Below are 20,588 nucleotides of genomic sequence, written 5' to 3' on the forward strand. Positions count from 1 at the left end.
TACAGACACCAGCTGGCCGGTCTCGTCACTACCCTACTAAGCTGTAGCGGCGCCCTGATTGGGAATCAGGGAATCAGTGACACTGAGGGCAAGGGTTGTTACTGGACCCCTGGGGCCTCTTGTTCTGCGCGTCTGCTCTTATGTCATCATCTGGATCTCATACTTTTTGTGACGGAAAGTGTCACCCTGACCTTTCAAGTTCTCCCATGATTGCTGGCCTCCTCAAGGGCTTTACCTTTCCTTATATTTATTTCAGTGATACTTTCCTAGAAAATTGTCCTCTTAGTGCACAAAATCTGACTGTATTGATTGAAAGATGTATATTTCTTTCCATAATTTAAAATTTTCTCCATCTTTGGTCATGTGTCTGTTTTTATATTTAATATCCATTATTGGGATCCCTGGGTGGCGCAGCGGTTTGGCGCCTGCCTTTGGCCCAGGGCGCGATCCTGGAGACCCGGGATCGAATCCCACATCAGGCTCCCGGTGCATGGAGCCTGCTTCTCCCTCTGCCTGTGTCTCTGCCTCTCTCTCTTTCTCTCTGTATGACTATCATAAATAAATAAAATTAAAAAAAAAATTTAATATCCATTATTATCTCTTTTTTTTTTTTTTTAGGTTTTCCAACATTGTTCTCCTTTTATAGACTTAAAGAAAATAAATGCTTGGTTTCTTTGATTATATCTACTGCTGCTTTTTCTGCTTTAATTCATTAATTTTATTAATTTATTTCTTTTATTTCCTTTGGAAGTTTCTGAATTGAAATCTTATTTATTCTCAATTTTGCTTGTATTCTACTGTATATCCTTGAGGATTTTGTCACCCCTGAGTCCTGCTTCACTCAAGCCCCTGTGCTCTGAGGACCAGTACTTGCTTCATTTATTTCCTGGGAACTTGTAATTGTGCTTTGGTTTACTCCCCAGTTTGGAAGCACCTTAAATTTTCCAAACAAAACTTCCTTTTTATTTTTATAAGTTCATCTTAATGAATCTGTCACAGAAACTGGTTTGTATATAACATTTTTTACCTTTCTAGATAGTATTTTTATTATAAAATATTTCAGGAAACATAGAAAATAGTAGAATAAACATCCAAATATCTATGAGTTAACAGAAACCTTAACATTTTGCCATATTTGCAGAATATTCCACATGTTGTTGACACGCCATGTGTCCCCCCCACTTGGGGTAGCCCCCTGTTTGGAGGCTGGCATTCACATTCCTGCACATGCTTTTGTAGTTTTTGTAGAGAAGTTTATAGTCATGAAGGCAAAGTATCACTTTGTGGTTTTAACCTTCCAGTGTGGGCTTTTCTGCACATATCAATCTGCAATGTGATTTTTATTTTTATTCGATGTTATGTTTCTGCCATTCATCTGTACTGCTGTGTTTCTCCGGTTCAGTCACACTAACTACCGCATGGTCTTTTCTTGTGTGCATAGACTGTGGTCTAGTTGTCCATTCTCCCACTAAAGGTGGTATTTAACTTTTAGGCTTTTCAGACTCCATTGTACAATAATCTATGTGGGCATCAAGTGCACACACATAAGTCTTCTCCAGGAGAGCTGCTCGGGGTATAGGATGTGCACAAGTTTCACTTTTCCAGATGTTACCAACTTGCTTTGAAACATGACTCTCACCTGCAGCATAAGCAGACCTTGTTTCTACACTTCGGGTGATGCTTGTTGTCATCAGACTTGAACATTTCTGCATTGGGGTCCCCAGGATTTTGGTGATTTGCTGGGGGACCTCCCAGGACTCAGTATGTAGAGCGAAGTCAGCCCAGGGGAAAGGTGCGTGGGGAGACCCCAGTGATACTGGACACATTTCCAGAGCCCTTCCCAGTGGGATCACCCAGGACATGCTTAACTCCCCTGCTAGGAGCTGTGACAACATGTATGATGCATCACTCCCCAGGGAGCTCATCAGAGATTAGCACCTACGGTTTTTATCAGGGCCAGATCACATGGGCACCGTCTGCCTGGCTTGTACCAAAATTCCAGGCCTCCAGGAAGAGTGACTACTCAACACAAGCCATAGTATTTGTACAGTTTATGCCAGTGAGGCCCTCCTATCACATGGGTGGAAACTCTCCCAAAGTCTACATTCCCAGGCACCCCCTAAGGGCCTACCTTATGAGCAGGCCTAAAGACAGCTGCCCAAGGCCTGCGGTGCTGACTCTTAACTACACAGGGCCTGTGGAGTCCATCCTTCTGGAGTGGGGGCTGGAGACAGTCTGGGTTCAGGGAAGTCGCCCCTGATGGGTGGCTCTTCCCCAGGGTAGGCACTGCCATCAGACTATTTAGCCTTTATGTCCTTGAAAATGTGTCCACAACCTGGACATACATGTAGCCAAAGGCACTTCCTGGACACTTCTAAAGACAGGACATGGTGGTCCTAGGGCACAACCCGGACCATCCTTACGTGGGGGGTGTTAGGTGGGGATCTTCGTTGGAAACCACCGAAATGAATTCTGCTTAACTTGATCAAAAAAAGAATTTATTGGAGGGACTGACAGCTACAGAATGAGGGTTGGTGAAGAAATAAGCTCAGGAATCAGTGGAGGAGCCAGGGCCATACCTGGTCCAGGGGCAATAGTGAGAATCCAGCTCTGGAAAAGATACTTTATCTTGTCTCCTTTTGCTCCACGAGGTTCAAAGGCTTCGGGGAGCCCAGCTGGCCTTGCTGAAGTCACTGCCAATCCAGGTGGAAGAGGCAGGGCATATTGACTTGGGGAAAGTTAGTACCTGAAGAAAGTCAGTGGGACAAATGCACCATGGGAAACAGGTGACCAGTGTCCACTGCAGGAGCCCAGGAAAGAGGACTGGATACTTGACTTGGTGCTTAGTAAAGAATCCAGGGTGTGCAGGTGGGCTCTCGAGCTTTGGGTGCTCTTATGAAGATCACTTAGCAGCAGGACTTCTGGGCCGAGGAGGGGCCGCAGCAGGCCTGGCGGGAGCACACGGGGCGGCACAGCAGGGACACACTGGAGGCCTGGCGGCAGCAGCTGGGCTGGCAGGGGGAGGGGGTGGCGCAGCAGGTGGGCCTGCACACGGGGCGGCAGAGGAGGGACACGCAGGAGGAGGGTCTGCAGGGGCTGGGCTGGCAGCAGGGGGAGGCCTGGCAGCAGACAGGGGTGCAGCAGACTGGCTTGCAGCAGACAGGGGTACAGCAGACGGGCTTGCAGCAGACAGGCTTGCAGCACATGGGCTTGCAGCAGACAGGGGTGCAGCAGACAGGCTTGCAGCAGACAGGGGTGCAGCACATGGGCTTGCAGCAGACAGACACACAGCTGTCTTCCTGGCAGGGGGAGGAGCTGCAGCAGGAGGGCTGGCAGCTAGACTGCTGGCAGCAGGGGGAGTCTGAGCAAGGGGAGGCCTGGCAGCAGACGGGCTTGCAGCAGACAGGGGTGCAACAGACAGGCTTGCAGCAGACGGGCTTGCAGCAGACAGGGGTGCAGCACATGGGCTTGCAGCAGACAGACACACAGCTGTCTTCCTGGCAGGGGGAGGAGCTACAACAGGAGGGCTGGCAGCTAGACTGCTGGCAGCAGGGGGAGGCCTCACAGCACACGGGCTTGCAGCAGACAGGGGTGCAGCACATGGGCTTGCAGCAGACAGACACACAGCTGTCTTCCTGGCAGGGGGAGGAGCTGCTGCATGAGGGCTGGCAGCTAGACTGCTGGCAGCAAGGGGAGGACTCACAGCACATGGGCTTGCAGCAGACGGGGGTGCAGCACACGGGCTTGCAGCAGACGGGGGTGCAACAGACAGGCTTGCAGCAGACAGACACACAGCTGTCTTCCTGGCAGGGGGAGGAGCTGCAGCAGGAGGGCTGGCAGCTAGACTGCTGGCAGCAGGGGGAGGCTGAGCAAGGGGATGCCTCACAGCAGACAGGCTTGCAGCAGACAGGGGTGCAGCAGACGGGCTTGCAGCAGACGGGGGTGCAGCACACGGGCTTGCAGCACACGGGCTTGCAGCAGACAGACACACAGCAGCCCTCCTGGCAGGGGGAGCAGCTGCCGCACGAGGGCTGGCAGGAGCCGGGGCAGGCTGGTGGGCAGGGGCTGGACCCGCAGCTCGCGGGGGTGCAGAGGAGGGTCAGGCAGGAGGCCGGGGCGCAGCAGGGGGGCTCGCAGTAGCTCTCGGGACAGTCGTCCACCTGCCAGGAGGGGTCGGGGCAGGAGTCGCCAGAGCCGGGCAGGCAGACGCGGCCGCCGTAGCTCAGGTCGCTGGAGCAGACGGACAGGGTGGAGGCGGCCATGGTGTGGGTGCTGGGGCGGGGTGTGGGTGCGGGTGAGTGTGTGGGTGCGGGTGTGGCTGTGAGTGTGCGAGGTGCTGGGCCGGCGGCTTTTATACCCCTCCTGGTGCGTGCTGTCCAGCGACAGGCCCCGCATGCCCGCCTTCCTTGTTGGTGTTTGGAGCCCGGGACTCTCATTAGTGCCGGCTTTGTTTGGTTCTATGAGGTGTTGCTTAGCTATAAAACTAGTATATTTTGGGATCTGTTAACACATCCTCTGTTTCCTTTGGTGCAGCACAGACGTTGAGCTAGTAAAGGTGTGAGTCTGCAAAAAGCATGTCCTGGGGCCAGGTTGGCTGCATAAGAAATCCATCCCTTGGAATCCTAAGTGCCCTTTGTTGACACCGGGGTGGATCTCATACACACCAGTGGGGTGGGGTGGGGAGGGGTCTCTGCTAGCCAGGGTGGTGCAGCTTCCGGAGTGCCAGGCTAGAGAAGCCAGGGTCAAAGAAGCTGTGGGGCAAGAAGTGTTCTAGTTGTGACGCCCTGGTGCGGAGGGCTCCCCTGACGGCACCTGCAGGTGGGAAGCAGGTAACGGGACAGTCGGGTGGCCACTTCCATGTCCTTAGGTGGCCACCAGGCCTCTTATGCCTGACCACTCACTGAGGCCGTGGGTTCTGCATCTGCGCACAGCTTCTTATGCCCCAAACACCGCAAACCTGGAGTACAAACAGGCGTGCAGAAGGCGCAGCTCCGGCAAAGCCTCCATGCGGAAAACAGTGATCGCCTTTGTCTTTCTTATTGATTTTCTTGTTAGCTGAAAAATTCCTTGGGTCACCCCAGCCAGGAACCTGAATGTCATCCGAACCCCTTCCTTCCTTTCTTCTGGAAGTAATATCCAAGTGGCCACCAAGTGGTTTTGGTTTCCTCTGCTAAATAAATTTCCATCATCTCTGGTCCTTCTACCTTCCAAGTGTGAACTTACTCACTGGGGAGCCAGTGCTCCCACCATGTGCTGGGATGGTGCCAAGCTCGAGAATGCATGGGTGCCCAGGGCCCGGCCCGGCCTCCTGGGGGAGGGCTCTGGGGGCACTCAGGCAGCGTGTGGTGCCCCTGCTATGTCTGTGAGCTCCAGTCCTTGCCCTTCCTGGCCATTCTGTTTGCAGCAGTGGTTCTCACCCCAGGCCCCTCAGCCACGAGGAAGTTCATGATGGGGCAGAGGGGTTCTAGGAATTCAATTAAACTGCAGACTGAGTTTCTTTATATCTTTTATTTATTTATTTTATTTTTTAAAAGATTTTATCTAGTCATGAAGACAGAAAGAGAGAGAGGCAGAGACACAGGCAGAGGGAGAAGCAGGCTCCACACAAGGAGCCTGATGCAGGACTGGATCCCTGGACCCGGGATCATGCCCTGAGCCGAAGGCAGATGCTCAACTGCTCAGGGACCCAGGTGTCCCTCTATATCTCTTTAAAAGGATTCTACTTATTTATTTGACAGAGAGAGAGAGAGAGAGAGAGAGAGAGAATGAGCAAGAGGCAGAGAAATAGAGAGAGAAGCAGACTCCACGCAAGGATCCCAGTGTAGGACTCGATCCCAGGACCCCAGGATCATGACCTGAGCTGAAGGCAGATGCTCAACCCACTGAGCCCCCCAGGCGCCCTTTCTTTATGTCTTGAGTTACAAAAATAGTACAGGTTGAGCCTGGCCTCCCGTGCTCAGGTCCTGGTCCCTCTGGAGGCACGGGAAGCGATCTGTCGGCTGGAAGTGCATGGCAGAGATGGGGAGAGGAGAGGTTTGCCGTCTATGACAAGGCAGCCCTTGCCAGACATTCGTACCCAGCTGAGGACAGCTCGGAAGCTGGATAAAATACAAGAGTGTCTGTGCTAGCTTTTGAAGGTGGCTGATGAGACTGAGCATTAAGGGGCAACATGTGGAGATGCGCCGGGGGCGGCGGGGGGGGGGGCCTCCAGAGAGGCGAGCTGGCATCTCCAAGTGGCTCTTCCCCAGGTGCAGCTGATGAATCTTGTGTGCGGTGTGAGGGGAAGTAAGTAGTATACAGAGAGGCCAGCGGAGCTTCTGGAAACCTGGGAGGGTGGAGATACTGCACGGGAGTCTGCGACTGCGGAGGCCACATGGACCCAAGGGGACAAGACCCCAGGGAGGTGGCAGGCACCGAAACGAGGGAGCTCTAGAGCCACAGCTTATATCTCAGGGCATTTGCCAAATGTTTATGCTAGGCGGGAAAGACGCTAAGAAAGCCAGCGGAAAACCAGCAGAACCCAAGCAGAGCTTTTGCAGTCTCATTGCCAAGAAGACATGGCCAAGCAGGAGTGGCTCTCGGGTGGGACCCCTGGACAGCTCAGACCCAGGAGTGGGGAAGCCAGATGTAGGGCAGCCTCAGGTCAGTAGGGTCCTCTGCCCCTCTCAGGCCGCCAGCTAGCGCGGGGAGAGAAACTCATCCAGAGCTGCTAGAATTCTTCATAGATGATGTCAAACATTCGATCAAGAATTATAGGGCACCTGGGTGGCTCAGTGGCTGAGTGTCTGCCTTTGGCTCAGGGTGTGACCCTAGGGCCCTGGGATCGAGTCCCACATCGGGCTCCCCACAGAGAGCCTGCTTCTCCCTCTTCCTGTGTCTGCCTCTCTCTGTGTGTCTCTCATGAATAAATAAATAAAATCTTAAAACAATTTTTTTAAAAAAGTTTAATATAAGCCACCAGTGTGCTGATGAGTCTATAAAAATGCTGTAGTAATCTTAGTGTTATTAGTAAAGTATAACTTCAATTCTCCAAAAAAAGCAAGTGTAAAGTATTAGATATTTCAATTTACAAATAAAGATCGTTAGTCTGCACCAAGAAAAAAAAATTGTGTGCGAATTCCAAGAACTGGGTCCTGAATACAAGGGCCCAGAGGAATGGAAGCACGAGGATGAGAAAGACACAAACACACAGGACAACGTGAAATTCTGTGCAGCTGCAAACAAGAAAGAGGAATCTTTGTATTTTCATAGGCAGGGGGCTCCATGTTATATTAAGTCGCAAAAAATCGGAGTGGATAGAACGTGGTACAATCCGTATTTTAAAAATGTATAACACGCATACATTACGCACGCGTGTGTGCCCACACGGAGAGGAGAGTCTTCATTATTCAGGATTCTTCAGCTGGGATTCACTTACGTGCGACAGTTTATCTGTAACCCCAAATCCAGACTCGCAAAGTGTGCGTGGCCATCCGTGGACGTGGGCAGAGTGCCCCCAATTTAGGAGGCGGACATGCAATCCCAGCTGAGCGGGAACAGGTTCTGCCTCCTGTGCCTCCGGGACTCTACACCTGTCCTTTCACTGTGTCCTTCACGCCGTGTTTTGTGCTTTGTGTTGTGACTTAGTGGGTGGAAGTGGTCGCCGCCAGCACCGCCCCGAGGGTGTGGGGCTCTGAGCCCAGGAGGACTCGCGTCCTACAGCGAAAATCCCAGGTAAGCCGTGCTCAGGCGAGACTTGGGCCCTGAGTCCGATGTTACGTGAATGTGTATCGAGTACTTATTACCTAAGTCACTGTGAACAGAAACACACGTCAAGCCAGGTAACGGATAAGGTTGCTGAAGGTGTGACCCGGGCTTGCAGGGCCCCGGCCCGCCTCACCCAGGGGTGCTGGTTCAGCGTTCCCTGTATCTGCTCATGCCAGGTTTTCGGCGACTTTCTAGAACGTGGCTACTGTGATGAGAAAGTCCTGCGTGCGCGTGTGTGCCCCCGTGTGTGCAGACAGAGTGAGACACACGGAGAGACACACACAGAGATACGGGGGGTCAGGGGATGTGGCTGCGTCCTGAGAGGAGGGTGGGGCTGGCAGGCGGGGCTGAGGGTCACTCACTGTCCCTGACCCTGTTTCCCAACCTTCCCTGTGGTTCTGTGTCCCGGTGCTGCTCAGTGACACCCTGGGGTGTCTGGGGTCCTAAGGGGCTGGAAGAGGGGCAAGGTGGGGGCTGGCGGGGACTGTCCAGAGCGGGGCTGGGGTAGTGACTGCACTGCCACCGCCAGGCCCTGCTGCTTGGGGGCTCACCCACGACCACGGCCCTGGGAGGGGAGGGAGGCACACAGTTGAACACAAGCAGGGCCGTCCCCCGAGCACATAGGCAGGTGCAAAGCAGACACACGGACAGGACGTGCTTTGGTGATGAGAAATGCTGCAGCGGGGTAGCCCCGGGAGACGATGCCGCCCCGGCCTCGGGTCCTGCCTTCACGGGGGGGGGGGGGGGGGGGGAACAGCCCTGCATCCCCAGGGGGCAGGTGTTAAGCCGCAGAGAAACGCGGCGGCCCAACGCCGTCAGCCTCCGAGGGAGCACCTGCCCTGGGGCTGCCCCGCACACCGGATGGTCTCGACACTCGCCTGACACCCCCATCCATCCCCTGCCCTGAGAACCCGGGCTGAGACCTTGTCACTGCACCCGGCTCCCCAGGGACACGTGGGCCACCTCTGGAGTCAGATGCTCCAGGGCATTTACGAGCTGCACAACGTGCCTGCAAATTAACATCCCTCGGGGCCTCGGAGCCGGAACTGCAGGCCGCTGGGCCCTGGGACGCAAGAGCCAGGACGGTATAAAAACCGACACCCTGGACCTCGCACACTCACACCCGCACCCGCACCCACACACACACCGGCACCCACACCCCGCCCCAGCACCCACACCATGGCCGCCTCCACCCTGTCCGTCTGCTCCAGCGACCTGAGCTACGGTGGCCGCGTCTGCCTGCCCGGCTCTGGCGACTCCTGCCCCGACCCCTCCTGGCAGCTGGACGACTGTCCCGAGAGCTACTGCGAGCCCCCCTGCTGCGCCCCGGCCTCCTGCCTGACCCTCCTCTGCACCCCCGCGAGCTACGGGTCCAGCCCCTGCCCACCAGCCTGCCCCGGCTCCTGCCAGCCCTCTTGCGGCAACTGCTCCCCCTGCCAGGAGGGCTGCGGTGCGTCTGTCTGCTGCAAGCCCGTGTGCTGCACCCCCGTCTGCTGCAAGCCCGTGTGCTGCACCCCCGTCTGCTGCAAGCCCGTGTGCTGCACCCCTGTCTGCTGCAAGCCTGTGTGCTGTACCCCTGTCTGCTGCAAGCCCGTGTGCTGTGAGGCCTCCCCTTGCTCAGCCTCCCCCTGCTGCCAGCAGTCTAGCTGCCAGCCCTCCTGCTGCAGCTCCTCCCCCTGCCAGGAAGACAGCTGTGTGTCTGTCTGCTGCAAGCCCATGTGCTGCACCCCTGTCTGCTGCAAGCCCGTCTGCTGTACCCCCGTCTGCTGTAAGCCCATCTGCTGCAAGCCTGTCTGCTGCCAGGCCTCCCCCTGCTGCCAGCCCAGCCCCTGCAGACCCTCTTCCTGCGTGTCTCTCCTCTGCCGCCCCGTGTGCAGGCCCGCCTGCTGCGCCACCCCCTCCCCCTGCCAGCCCAGCTGCTGCCCCCAGGCCTCCAGCATGTCCCTGCTGTGCCGCCCCGTGTGCTCCCACTGATGGGGCACGTGCCCCCAGGGCGCTGGGCGCAGGCCCCACCCAGGGACCGTGGGCCTCCCGACCACCCCTCAGCCCAGCCCTCACCTGTGCTAGGTGGCTGCCCCCACCCAGGACGGGGTCCCCCTGGGTGTCCACTCTCCTGACCTGAACTTCACCTCCTTCCTCCCAAGAATGCTGACCCCATGGCTCCCCGGGGCTCCTGCTCCCGGGCAGCACCTCCACCTGCCCTGGGTCACCTGCCTTCCCTCCCTATTCCTCTGCTTGGTCACCTGACCTTGCCCTCCAACCTGTGGACCCCTCCCCAGCACCCCAATAAGCTCACTTCACCCGCTGACCTGCTTCCTTTCATCTGACTCTCATGGGGGTGGTGTCCTGGGGTTTGGACCCGACAGTGGTCCCTTCCTGTGTGAACATTTCTGGGAGGAGCGATGAGAGGTCCCCAAGGGCCGGGGCCCAACTGCTCTGGGCGGGGCCACGGGGTGGGACTCACGGCCTCACACGGACGGTCAGTGCTGCTGGGCCCCGCGTGGGTCCTCGGGGCTCCGAGGCTGGCCACCTGCACACGGGGCGCGGCCTGGGGGGCTCAGCCCGCACCCGTCTCCACCCACTGATCCAGCTGGGCAAAGCGGCCCGGACAAGCCGGCCTGGGGGCTGTGGGCAGCACAGACCCTGCGGCCTGGGGGCCTCCTGGGGTCCCCCTGGGGTCCTCCCGTGTGCTCTGCTCATCCCGTGGAGAAGCGGTGGGCTGGGGGAGGCACTGCTCCAAGCCCCCAAAGGAAACGACTAGGTTGGAAGCACAATCTTCAGGGTGGGTGGCAGGAGCCCCAGGGTCCCGTCCTGGGCAGGACTCAGGACATCAGCTGGTAGGTCTGGACTCCACCTGGGAGCAAGAGGGACACGGAGTCACCGGGCAGGGCCTCCCCAGTGAGCTGGGAACCCCGTCAGGCCTGGATGTGCCCGGTGCTCTGGACAACGCTGCTCTGATGTCAGGATGGCACTGACGTCTTGCGAGGACACTCGTTGACAAAGGCAGAGGCATCCCCCTATGTCACCCGGCAGGGTTCCAGAACTCTTTCAAGCAGTGGCCCAGTGGCCCTTCCCCAGAAGGATCAGAGCTGGCTCCCCCGTCCCCCCAGCCTCCAGGTGGACCAGGTGCCCTCCCGCAGCTGTGTCCAGGGCCAGGACCCACAAAGCGAGCCCGGCCGTCCCGGCTCAGTGCCCTCTGTCACCCGCAGCCACCGCCCCCGGCACCACACCGCCCACCTGCTGCATGTTCCCTGCCTCCACGCCACCCTCCCCGCAACTAGCGCTTCCGTCTAAAATCTGTTTGAAATTCCCATATAATGGGACGCAGCCGATTTCATTGTACAGTTTGATGAGTTTTAAGAAAAACCCGCACCTTCACCCTCCACTCGGGTCAGGGTATAAGCTGTCCCCGCCTGGGCCCGGGAGCGGCTACTGGGCTCCGTCGCCAAGTTGATGGTTCCTGGAGCGTCCGGTACGGTGGGAGCACGACAGGTTTGCTCGGAGTCTGGCTTCACTCACTTGTCTCTTTTGTCGCCGCGTTCGCATTAACTCCGTTTTAATTGCTCAGGTGTGTTTGACCGCGTGGCCCGGCGGGATCCACCTGTTGAAGTACGTCCGGGCCTCTGGGCCGCCTCCAGCTTTGTACGATGATGAAGCCGCCTAAGCGCCTGCGCTCTGCAGGTTTTCGTTTCTCCTGGGGAAAGCCCTGGGGGAGGCTTGCGGGGTCACGTGGTAGTAGTGTGCAGAGTGGCGTGTGCACCTCCTGGCGGCTCCTGCGCGGGGCCGGGGGGCGGGGGGGGGGTGTCAGCTTCTCGTGCACCTGCCGGCCGTGGGTCTGTCTTCTGCAGGGAGGCGTCTGCTCAGATCCTCTGCCCACTGCTCTGCAATCAGACTGTTGGCAAGTGTTCCTTACGATGCCAGGCCCAGTCACTTATCCTACATGCAGGCTGCAAATTTCTCTGCCTGTGGCTTGGCTTTTCACTTTCCTTTTTTTTTTTTAAGGATTTTATTTATTTATTTATTTATGAGATGCAGAGAGAGGCAGAGACACAGGCAGAGGGAGAAGCAGGCTCCATGCAGGGAGCCCAATGCAGGACTCGATCCCAGCGGGATCATGCCCTGAGTCGGAGGCAGACGCTTAACCCCTGAGCCTCGCAGGTGCCCCACTGAGGCTCTGTTAATTCAAATGTTTTTCTCACCGCCTTTTGGCTTGGGTATTTTCTATGATTATGTCTTCTAGGTCACTGATCATCTGCAGTGTTTATTATGCCTTTAAACTCACCCTTTACATTTTTTATTGTTGATCTTATGTTCATCAGCTCTTGGAGTTCCATTTAGTTCTCTTTTATATCTTAGATTTCTCTCTGCCTTGTGTTCATGGTTTCCTTAAAATCCTTGTACATATTTATTATAATTGTTTTAACTACCTTGTCTGCTAATTCCAGCAACGGTCATTTCTGGGCTTGTTTGTATAATCTATTTTGCCTCTTGATTATGGGTTAGCTTTTTCCTCTGAATGTGTCTAGTAATTTTGGGGCACCTGGGTGGCTCAGTCAGTTGAGCGTCCGACTCTTGCTTTCAGCTCAGGTCATGATCTCAGGGTCATGGGATGGAGCCCTGTGTTGGGCTCCATGCGTAGCACAGAGTCTCCTTGAGATTCTCTCTCCCTCTCCCTCCCCCTCTGCCCTGCCCCCACTCATGCTCACACACTCTCTCTCTCAAATAAATAAATAAATAAATAAATAAATAAAATCTTTTAAAGAAAAGTGTCTAGTAATTTTTTATTGGATGCTGGGTTTCAATAAAATAATAGTGTAATACTGTTGAGTGTTGTACTTTGTTTCCTTCCTCTAAACAGTGCTGGGCTTTGTTCCATCTGGCAGTTACCACCCGTGGACCGGCTTGATAATGGTGATGCTTCTGTGCTTGTTCCCACGTTTTGTTACGGGGGATCTAGAGAGGCCTTTACTCTCAGGCAGGGTTAGCACGGCTCTTGATATGTGACTTCTGGGATCTGTACTGAATGCCTCTGGTACCCAGTGAGGTCTCCACTCTGGTCGTTTGGAAACCCATTGCCTCTTAGCCTTGCTTAAGCTCTGGGACTTGTTCCCCTTCAAGCTCCATGATTGTTCTTGTCCAGACTCATGGGGTTCTGAGTTCTGACAAATGGCTGAGTATTGGGCAGTGGACTCAAGGTGTTCCCGTGGAGCTCTTTGCTGTATATCTCTCTCTTCTTCTGTGTCTGTCCCCACAAATTCTGGGTGCCTCAGCCTCTTTGACTCTGATTTCCCTCTCTTCAGCTCAGCAACCCCTATACTGACAGCATTCCCCTCCATATGCTGCAGCCCAGAAATCCAGCCAGGAGGCTGGGCCAATCATAGGGATCTCCTCCTGTTTGTCTTCTCCTAGGGATCCAAGTTCTGCATTGTCAGTTGTCCAATGTCTGAAAATGGGTTTCTTATATCTCTTGTCCCATTTTCTAGTTACTTAAGGTGAGAGGACAAGTCAGGTCCATCATGTCCTGAAGCAAAGCCTCACTCCTTGTTTTTGAGATTTCTGTTCTTCCTCTAGCCAATCCCTTACTTTCTTCTTTGACTACTCAAGATCTTCCCTGACTCTGAAACTGAGTCTTCCTTCTTCCACTCTGGGAAATGCTCCAGCCAGACTGAAGCCCAACCTGAGACTTACATGCTGCCCCAGGACTGGAGCATGTAGCCAACAGTCTTCAAGTGGGAACTCTCATAGTGGATGCTGGAGCCTCAACCTAACTTCTCTGGGGCTCCGACTTCCATGAGAAACGACACCAACCTTGCATCCCACGCAAGGTTCAATGGGGTCCTGTTTGCCTGTATCCCATAGTAAGTATGTCAAGCCCTAATTGAGGGCCCCATCTATGGAGTGATTCAGGCAAAATCCAGATATACAGCTAAGAATTTTGTGGGTAAGAGTGGCCAAAGGGAGGACGGGGGATGCCCTGGTGGCTCAGGGGGTTGAGTGTCCAACACTTGGTTTTGGCTCAGGTTATGATCTCAGGGTCATGATCTCACAGGTGGCGAGTTTGAGCCTCAAGTTGGGTTCCGCACTCATCAGGGAGTCTACTTGAAAGTTATATCCCTCTGCCTTTCCCCCAACTTGTGGTCTCTTCCTCTCTCTCTCTCTCAAATACATCAGTCTTTTTTTTTAAGATTTTATTTATTTATTTATTCATGAGAGACACAGGGGGAGAGAGGCAGAGACACAGGCAAAGGGAGAAGCAGGCTCCATGCAGGGAGCCTGACGTGGGACTCGATCCCGGGTCTCCAGGATCAGGCCCTGGGCTGAAGGTGGGGCTAAACCGCTGAGCCACCCAAAATAAATCAGTCTTAAAAATAAAAGGAGTGGCCAAGAGAGGTACTTGGACTTGGATCCTGGTATTGCTGGTGAGTTCTAGTCAGTGAACAGAGAGCATTTTTAGGGATAAATGGCACCTGCATGAAGAGTCCGAAGCCGCTCTGAGAGGCTGAAGCATGTGCTTAGTCATGGACCTTACAGATTCCCTGGGTCAAATGTACTCCATCAGACTGGTCTATAGCAACAGAGAGGAAGCCTCAGGCGTCTAAAACAAGCTAGGAAAGTGCTTGACCTGGTGATAATGAATTTCACAGATCGGGGTTCATTCGAGGGCATGGGAACATTGAGTCTTTACCCCAGGTTCAGAGGATACAGACCTGGGGGACATCCCGGGGTCTTGGTCTCTGGGCTCAGTGACCATCACCAGTTATTCAAGGTGGTACATATGACCTCTGGTCACAGTTTTCGTTTGTCCCTTGAGTCTCCAACCTTTGTGTTATCACTAATTAAGTTAGAAATGGAAAGAATATCTCTTAGTGAATGAATTACCACTACAGGGATTTTGGTTTTTGTGAAATAAGTCTTCATGAGATGAGGCCCCTCCCAAATGGCCAGTGGAAGTGGGTGACAGTGTTGGATATCTTGCTGGGTTTTGCTTCCTCCTTCCTGCCCCCCACCTGCCAGCATGTTACCTTCTGCACTCAGAGTTGACTTTGGGAAGCCCCCTGGTTGCCGTGACTGGGAATGGCCATCTCTGCTGGGCCACTGAAGACTCCCCCGCAGAATTCTCGTTCTCGGGATTATTGTTGCTCTCTTGTTCCACGTGTTAGAGTTGGCACATCGAGCTGTGTGGTGGGGACCCTGTGTGGTGAACACTCTCATCTACCTGGAACCAGGCTTTCCACATGGTGGGTGCTCCGGTGTCCCATACAACCTCCGCCTCTTCTGCAGTCAAGTTGTGGGCAAGCCTCAGACATCTTCACATCAAAATCCCTCTTGATTTTATCATCATTGGAAGAGAATCAGTACTTCCTCCAAGGACTCCAACACATCAGTATTCCAAGCCTAGTTTTTAAAGAGTTCTTAAAATACCCGGAAATCACCACAGTGTCTTTCTGTCCTGATCAGTCCGCCTGGGCCCTGCCCGTTCACTGTAATCAGAATGGACTTGCCCTTTGCCATTATTGCCAATCCTTGCAAATATTGCAAGAGTGAGTCCTATTACTCTGACCTTGGAGAGAACATGAAGACCCAGAGAGGGGAGGATGTAAGCGACAGATCACACAGTGAGCTCCGACGCCACACGGGGAATATCAGTGGGGCGTGAGAAGGTTTTAGGCAATACGGTGATAAAGATGGCTAATTTCAAAGTTAGGAGGACATCGGGACATGCTTTGGAGAAACATGGATCTAGCAGATCCTAGTCCTGATTGTCGTGAGGAGTGGCAGGGGCAAATCAAGGAAAAGAGCTATTCCATGGGTGACAGTACAGGAGGGAGAAGGATGAGCCCGGGAAGACCCCAAGTGGCCAAAGGGCTACAATAGCCACCCCCACCCTCTGCTGCCCAGCAGGGACCTCTGGGAGTCGCAGGAAACCACACAGGGTCCTGCAGGGCGGCAGTGTTGTGTGCAGAGGGGAGAAGAGGACGTGTGGTCGGGGTGGGGGGTAATGATAGGATGGAAGGAGCCAGTGCTCTACTTGGTCTTCGGCGTTTATTGTTCAGTTTGCTTAAGTCAGTGTCCAGAGACTGGACACTGGGTCTCTGAGGGTCTGAGGGTCTCTGAAGGGTCACTGAGCTGAAGAGGCTGGGCTGACCCTCCTGAGGGGTGGGAGATAAGGAGGGGAGGCTGCTGCCGTGGGGACTTCCTAGGAGACCTCCCCAGGGCCGCGGCACTGCGTGCGGATGTTTAGTTTTTCTACATGTCCAGCTCAGCCGCACACTGGACCAGCAGACACTGGTCCATGTGCTGGAGCAGTTCAGGATGTGGTGGTCAGCTTCCAGGTGGGACTGGCCCCGTCCTCAGGAGCGGCAGCCCCTCAGCATGGGGCAAGACCAGATTGAGGAGGGGTGGCTGGGAGGACCGGTCACTGGGTGGGGGGGGACACGCCCAACTGCAGCAGGACTTCTGGGCTGAGGTGGGGATGCAGCAGGTCAGGCACATGGGGCTGCAGAGCAGGGACACAGGAGGAGGGTCTGCAGCAGGAGGGGGCGCAGGGGCTGGGCTGGCAGCTGGGGGAGGCCTCACAGCACACGGGCTTGCAGCAGATGGGGGTGCAGCAGACAGACGCACCGCAGCCCTCCTGGCAGGGGGAGCAGCTGCCGCACGAGGGCTGGCAGGAGCCGGGGCAGGCTGGTGGGCAGGGGCTGGACCCGCAGCTCGCAGGGGTGCAGAGGAGGGTCAGGCAGGAGGCCGGGGCGCAGCAGGGGGGCTCGCAGTAGCTCTCGGGACAGTCGTCCACCTGCCAGGAGGGGTCGGGGCAGGAGTCGCCAGAGCCGGGCAGGCAGACGCGGCCGCCGTAGCTCAGGTCGCTGGAGCAGACAGACAGGGTGGAGGCGGCCCTGGTGTGGGTGCTGGGGCGGGGTGTGGGTGCGGGTGAGTGTGCAGGTGCAGGTGCAGGTGGGTGTGGGTGTACCAGCTGCCCTGACTTTCTCTTCGTACCCTCCTGGCTTGTGCTGTCCCAGCAGTCGTCTCCGAAGCCCTTCCCTCCTCGGTGCTAAGTGCTGGGTCCTGCAGAACCAGCCACAGCTTTTTACTTCCAAGAGTCCTTGCTCAGTTCATGAAACTCTGGAATCTGGCCTGGGAGTCTCTACCTGTTTTTAGTCCTAGAAAACAAACTTGGGGGTGGAGTGCAGGTTTCTTGTCGTTTTAGTGGGGTTGTTGGGGGCCCAGGGTGGAATACCTGGGGGCGGGTGCTGGCTCCTAGGCCCTGGGCTGAGCGCTCTGCTGGCCGAGCACCAGCCTGTGCCTCGTGCGGGAGGTTCATTCTCTCACAGGACGTCCGAGATCAAGGATGGGCAGGGTTGGCTCTTCCTGGGACCGTGAGGGAGAAGCTGTCCCATGCTCTCTTAGCTTTGGGGGTTTGCTGGCAACCCTGGGGTTCCTTGGCTTGGAGAAGCATCTCCCGCTCTCTGCCTGCATTCTCCCACCGCATCCTCCCTGGGTGCCTCTCTGCGTCCACATTTTCTCTTTTTAACAAGGACGCCAGTTGTATTGGATTAGGACTCCTCTCCCCCAGTGACCTCACTGGATCTCGATCATCTGTGAAGACTGTCACTTCCCAGGTACTAGGGGTTAGGACTTCGACTCTTAGCAAGCACCTGCTCGGAAGCAGACAAGGCCAGAATCTGGGATGGGAGAAAATGTGGAACGGGCCTCCTTTCTTGGGGACTGTGGTCTGCAGCAGGGAAGGATGGGGCGCAGGTAGCGCGTGGCCTGACAGGCCAGCCGCGTACACACATCTCCTGCTTGTCCAGGCACAGCTGAGCTCATGGGACACTTACCCGTGTGCTTACCCATGCCTTCGCCCAGCTTCCTCTAGTAATATCTTACATATCCATAGATCGATGACAAATCCTAGAAATCAGCATTGGCACCTATCCTATTTCCCGTGAATGGCCCCTCTCCGGCCTAGGACTCCCCGCAGCATTGGTAAGGTCTCCCCGGTCTTCTCTAGTCTGAGAGAGCTTCTTGGTCCTTCCTTATCCTTTATGTCTTGTTGCTTGTGAAGAACCCGTGTGTTGCAGAAGAAATTTGGGGTTGTCTGAAGTTTCTTCGCTGTTAGACGGAGGTTATTGTGTTTGGGGAAGAATCTCGCAGAAGTAATGAGTCCAGGGAAGCCGGGGTACATGATGAAGATGTGTCTCGTCCCTGGGGATATGGTTGTTTTTCCCTCCGTAATTAATACATATTTGGGGTGGGGGGAGATTCTGTGAGACTTTGCAAATGTCCTGTTTCTGCCATAATGTTTGCCCAATGGTTTTAGTGTCCCTCTGGGGGCCATGCCTGCAGCAAGGCCACTGTGGTGTTCTGAGGGTGAGCTTCTACGTCCGCCTTCCACCTCCACTTACTAACTGGAATCCTTCTATAAGGAGGAGTTATCCCGTCTCCTCCACTTATTTACCTGTTCTGTTTTATTTCATTATGGACCAAAGAATATTTGTTTTTGTTATTTGACTTATAGTTCACTCTTCTATTATTTTGTTGTTCAGATTGTCCCAGCGTTGAGCATTGAGACCTCCTTCATTTTGGGTCTGGTAACTTTCAGCAGGCTTCCAGCTCCCCGACATCTCACTTCTGGCCCCAGCTCCTCTGAAATTCTCCCTGTCGCATCCCTGGAATCCACCACTTCTCCAAGGAGCCCTGCTCCTTTTAGTGGATGATGGTATTTAGAAACCAAGATCTGGAGCAAGGTGCGCTCATTGCTGCTGGGGTGTCACCTCTTCGTGGGCAGAGCAAGGAAGTGTACGAACGGGTGCTTGCCCTTAGGGGGAGGCATTCAGTCTTCATGCTGGCTGGCTGGTGGTCGCTGAGGCTTTGTCTGGATCAGCTTTCTCAGGCTAAAAAGCTCCCTCTTATCACTGAAAGATTTTTCTCATGAATTAGCAAGTCAAGTCCAACAACATAGAAAAAGGATGATACATCACAACCAAGTAGGGTTTATCTGGGAATTCAAGGCTGGTTCAACATTGAAAAATCAAGTCATTTAAGTACATGGCACCTCTGTGTACTGGCTCAGCAATGTCCTTTCATCTCTAATTATTTCAAAATAAAAAGCTTTAAAAATCAATTAATGTAATTTGGGATGCCTGGGTGGCTCAGCATTTGAGCTTCTGCCTTTAGCTCAGGACCTGATCCTGGCGTCTGGGATTGAGTCCCACATGAGGCTCCCTGAGTGGAGCCTGCTTCTCCCTTTGCCTATATCTCTCTCTGCCTCTCTCTCTCTCTGCGTCTCTCATGAATAAATAAATAAAAATATTTTTTAAAAATTAGTGTAATTCACCATATTGACAGACTAAAAAAGAAAATATTATCATTTCAACAAATGTATAAAAAACATTCCGTGAAATCCAACATCCATTCTTATTCAGGATTTTCGTGTCTGTTTTCGTGAGGACATTGGTCTGTAGCCTTCTTTTATTTCAATGTGTTCAGTTTTGATAATGCCACCCTTGTAAAAGGTGTTAGTAAGGGTTTCTTCCTCTTATACTTTCTAGAAAAGATTGTATAGAGTCAGTATTTGGTCTTCTTTAAATATTTAGGAGATTTTCCTGAGAAACTGAAGTTTTCTTTAATAGAAATAGGACTTTCTGGTCATCTGTTTCCTCTTTAATGAAGAGCCTACTGAAGAGTTGGTCTATTTCACTCAAGGTTTTTTTTTTTTTTTTAAAGATTTTATTTATTTATTCATGAGAGATACAGAGAGGCAGAGACACAAGCAGAGGGAGAAGCAGGCCCCATGCGGGGAGCCCGATGCGGGACTCGATCCCCGGACCCCGGGGTCATGCCCTGAGCTGAAGGCAGGCGCTCAACTGCTGAGCCACCCAGGTGCCCCCTCACAAGGTTTTGAATATATAGGCATAATGTTGTTTATAGAGCTCCTCACTATCCTTTTAATTTGTGAAAAATGGTTCTAATATCCCATCTTTTATTCTTGGTATTGGTAAATTATTTCTTCTTGGTTTTTTTTCCCCCTCGTCAGTCTAGCTGGAAGTTTATCAATTTTATTCATCTTCTCAAAGAACTAGCTTTGTTTCAATTGATCTCCTCTGTTTTTCTTGTTTTCATGTACACTAAGTTGTATTATATACAATCACACTGACTTATCCTTCCATTTTCAAGTTTCTTAAGTCAAAGTTTAGATGGTTGATCTGACTCCTGTCATCTCTTCTAATGGAAACACTTAGTACTGTAAACCTCCTCCTCCTTTAGCTGCCCCCGACCAGCCCTGTCTGCGTCGATAGCCCTGATCTATTGGCCCTTTCCAGCTCCGATTCTGTGATTCCTGGACTCAGTGCTTGTATTTGAAGGGCAATAGAGTTGATGAGGACGCTCACACAATGGGATTGGAAGGCAGGTAAAGCTCTAGGTGCTGACGTTTGGACTTCCACATCCCTGAGGCCACTATAGCCGGATTCATCCTCTGTTCCTGTTCTCACTCGCCAGGAGGACGTGAGATAAGGGAGCATGGAAAGCTGGCTGGATTGCAGAGATAATCATGCCTGGCAGGAGAGAGCAGTGTTTTTATTACAAAGGTCCCCTGGGGGCAGGGACTGCTGCTTCATCTTCGCCTCTCCCACCTCTCAGCTCCTGGCAGAGGAGACTAAGAGGTGGCATTTTGGATCATCAGAGACAAGTTCTGTGGGTGGGACCCTGAGGGCAGCTGAGCATCCTGTCTCGGGAAGAGCTCAGATCAAACCCCCTGTCCCTGTGCCAGGTCTGTGTGATGCGTGCATTGTCTTTTGCCTCCTGAATGTCCACGTGCCCAGAGAGGCCAAGTGCTTGTTATCCCT

The 20,588-nt window shown here is 53.8% G+C and overlaps 3 protein-coding genes across 3 annotated transcripts in view; 2 read left to right on the forward strand and 1 right to left on the reverse strand.

Moving 5' to 3' along the window:
- TSPEAR (thrombospondin type laminin G domain and EAR repeats) overlaps nt 1-20,588 on the forward strand; it is a gene marked incomplete at its 5' end in the record, with an annotated part of 222,724 nt that overhangs the window by 121,917 nt on the left and 80,219 nt on the right. The window lies entirely within an intron of this gene.
- On the reverse strand, nt 2,482-4,320 carry LOC112909540 (uncharacterized). The gene has a single exon (XM_072740937.1). The coding sequence runs from the start codon at nt 4,260-4,262 to the stop codon at nt 2,907-2,909; it is 1,356 nt and encodes a 451-aa protein (XP_072597038.1). The 5' UTR covers nt 4,263-4,320; the 3' UTR covers nt 2,482-2,906.
- LOC140595699 (uncharacterized) lies at nt 8,868-10,011 on the forward strand. The gene has a single exon (XM_072739556.1). It carries the CDS (start codon nt 8,926-8,928, stop codon nt 9,718-9,720), a length of 795 nt encoding a protein of 264 aa, XP_072595657.1. The 5' UTR covers nt 8,868-8,925; the 3' UTR covers nt 9,721-10,011.

The sequence above is a fragment of the Vulpes vulpes genome, chromosome 15 (genome assembly GCF_048418805.1).
Source record: "Vulpes vulpes isolate BD-2025 chromosome 15, VulVul3, whole genome shotgun sequence".
NCBI lineage: Eukaryota > Metazoa > Chordata > Mammalia > Carnivora > Canidae > Vulpes > Vulpes vulpes.

Bases quoted from the DNA above. Each gene is read 5' to 3' on its own strand.
- LOC112909540 (XM_072740937.1), bottom strand. From the start codon at position 4,262: ATGGCCGCCTCCACCCTGTCCGTCTGCTCCAGCGACCTGAGCTACGGC.
- LOC140595699 (XM_072739556.1), top strand. From the start codon at position 8,926: ATGGCCGCCTCCACCCTGTCCGTCTGCTCCAGCGACCTGAGCTACGGT.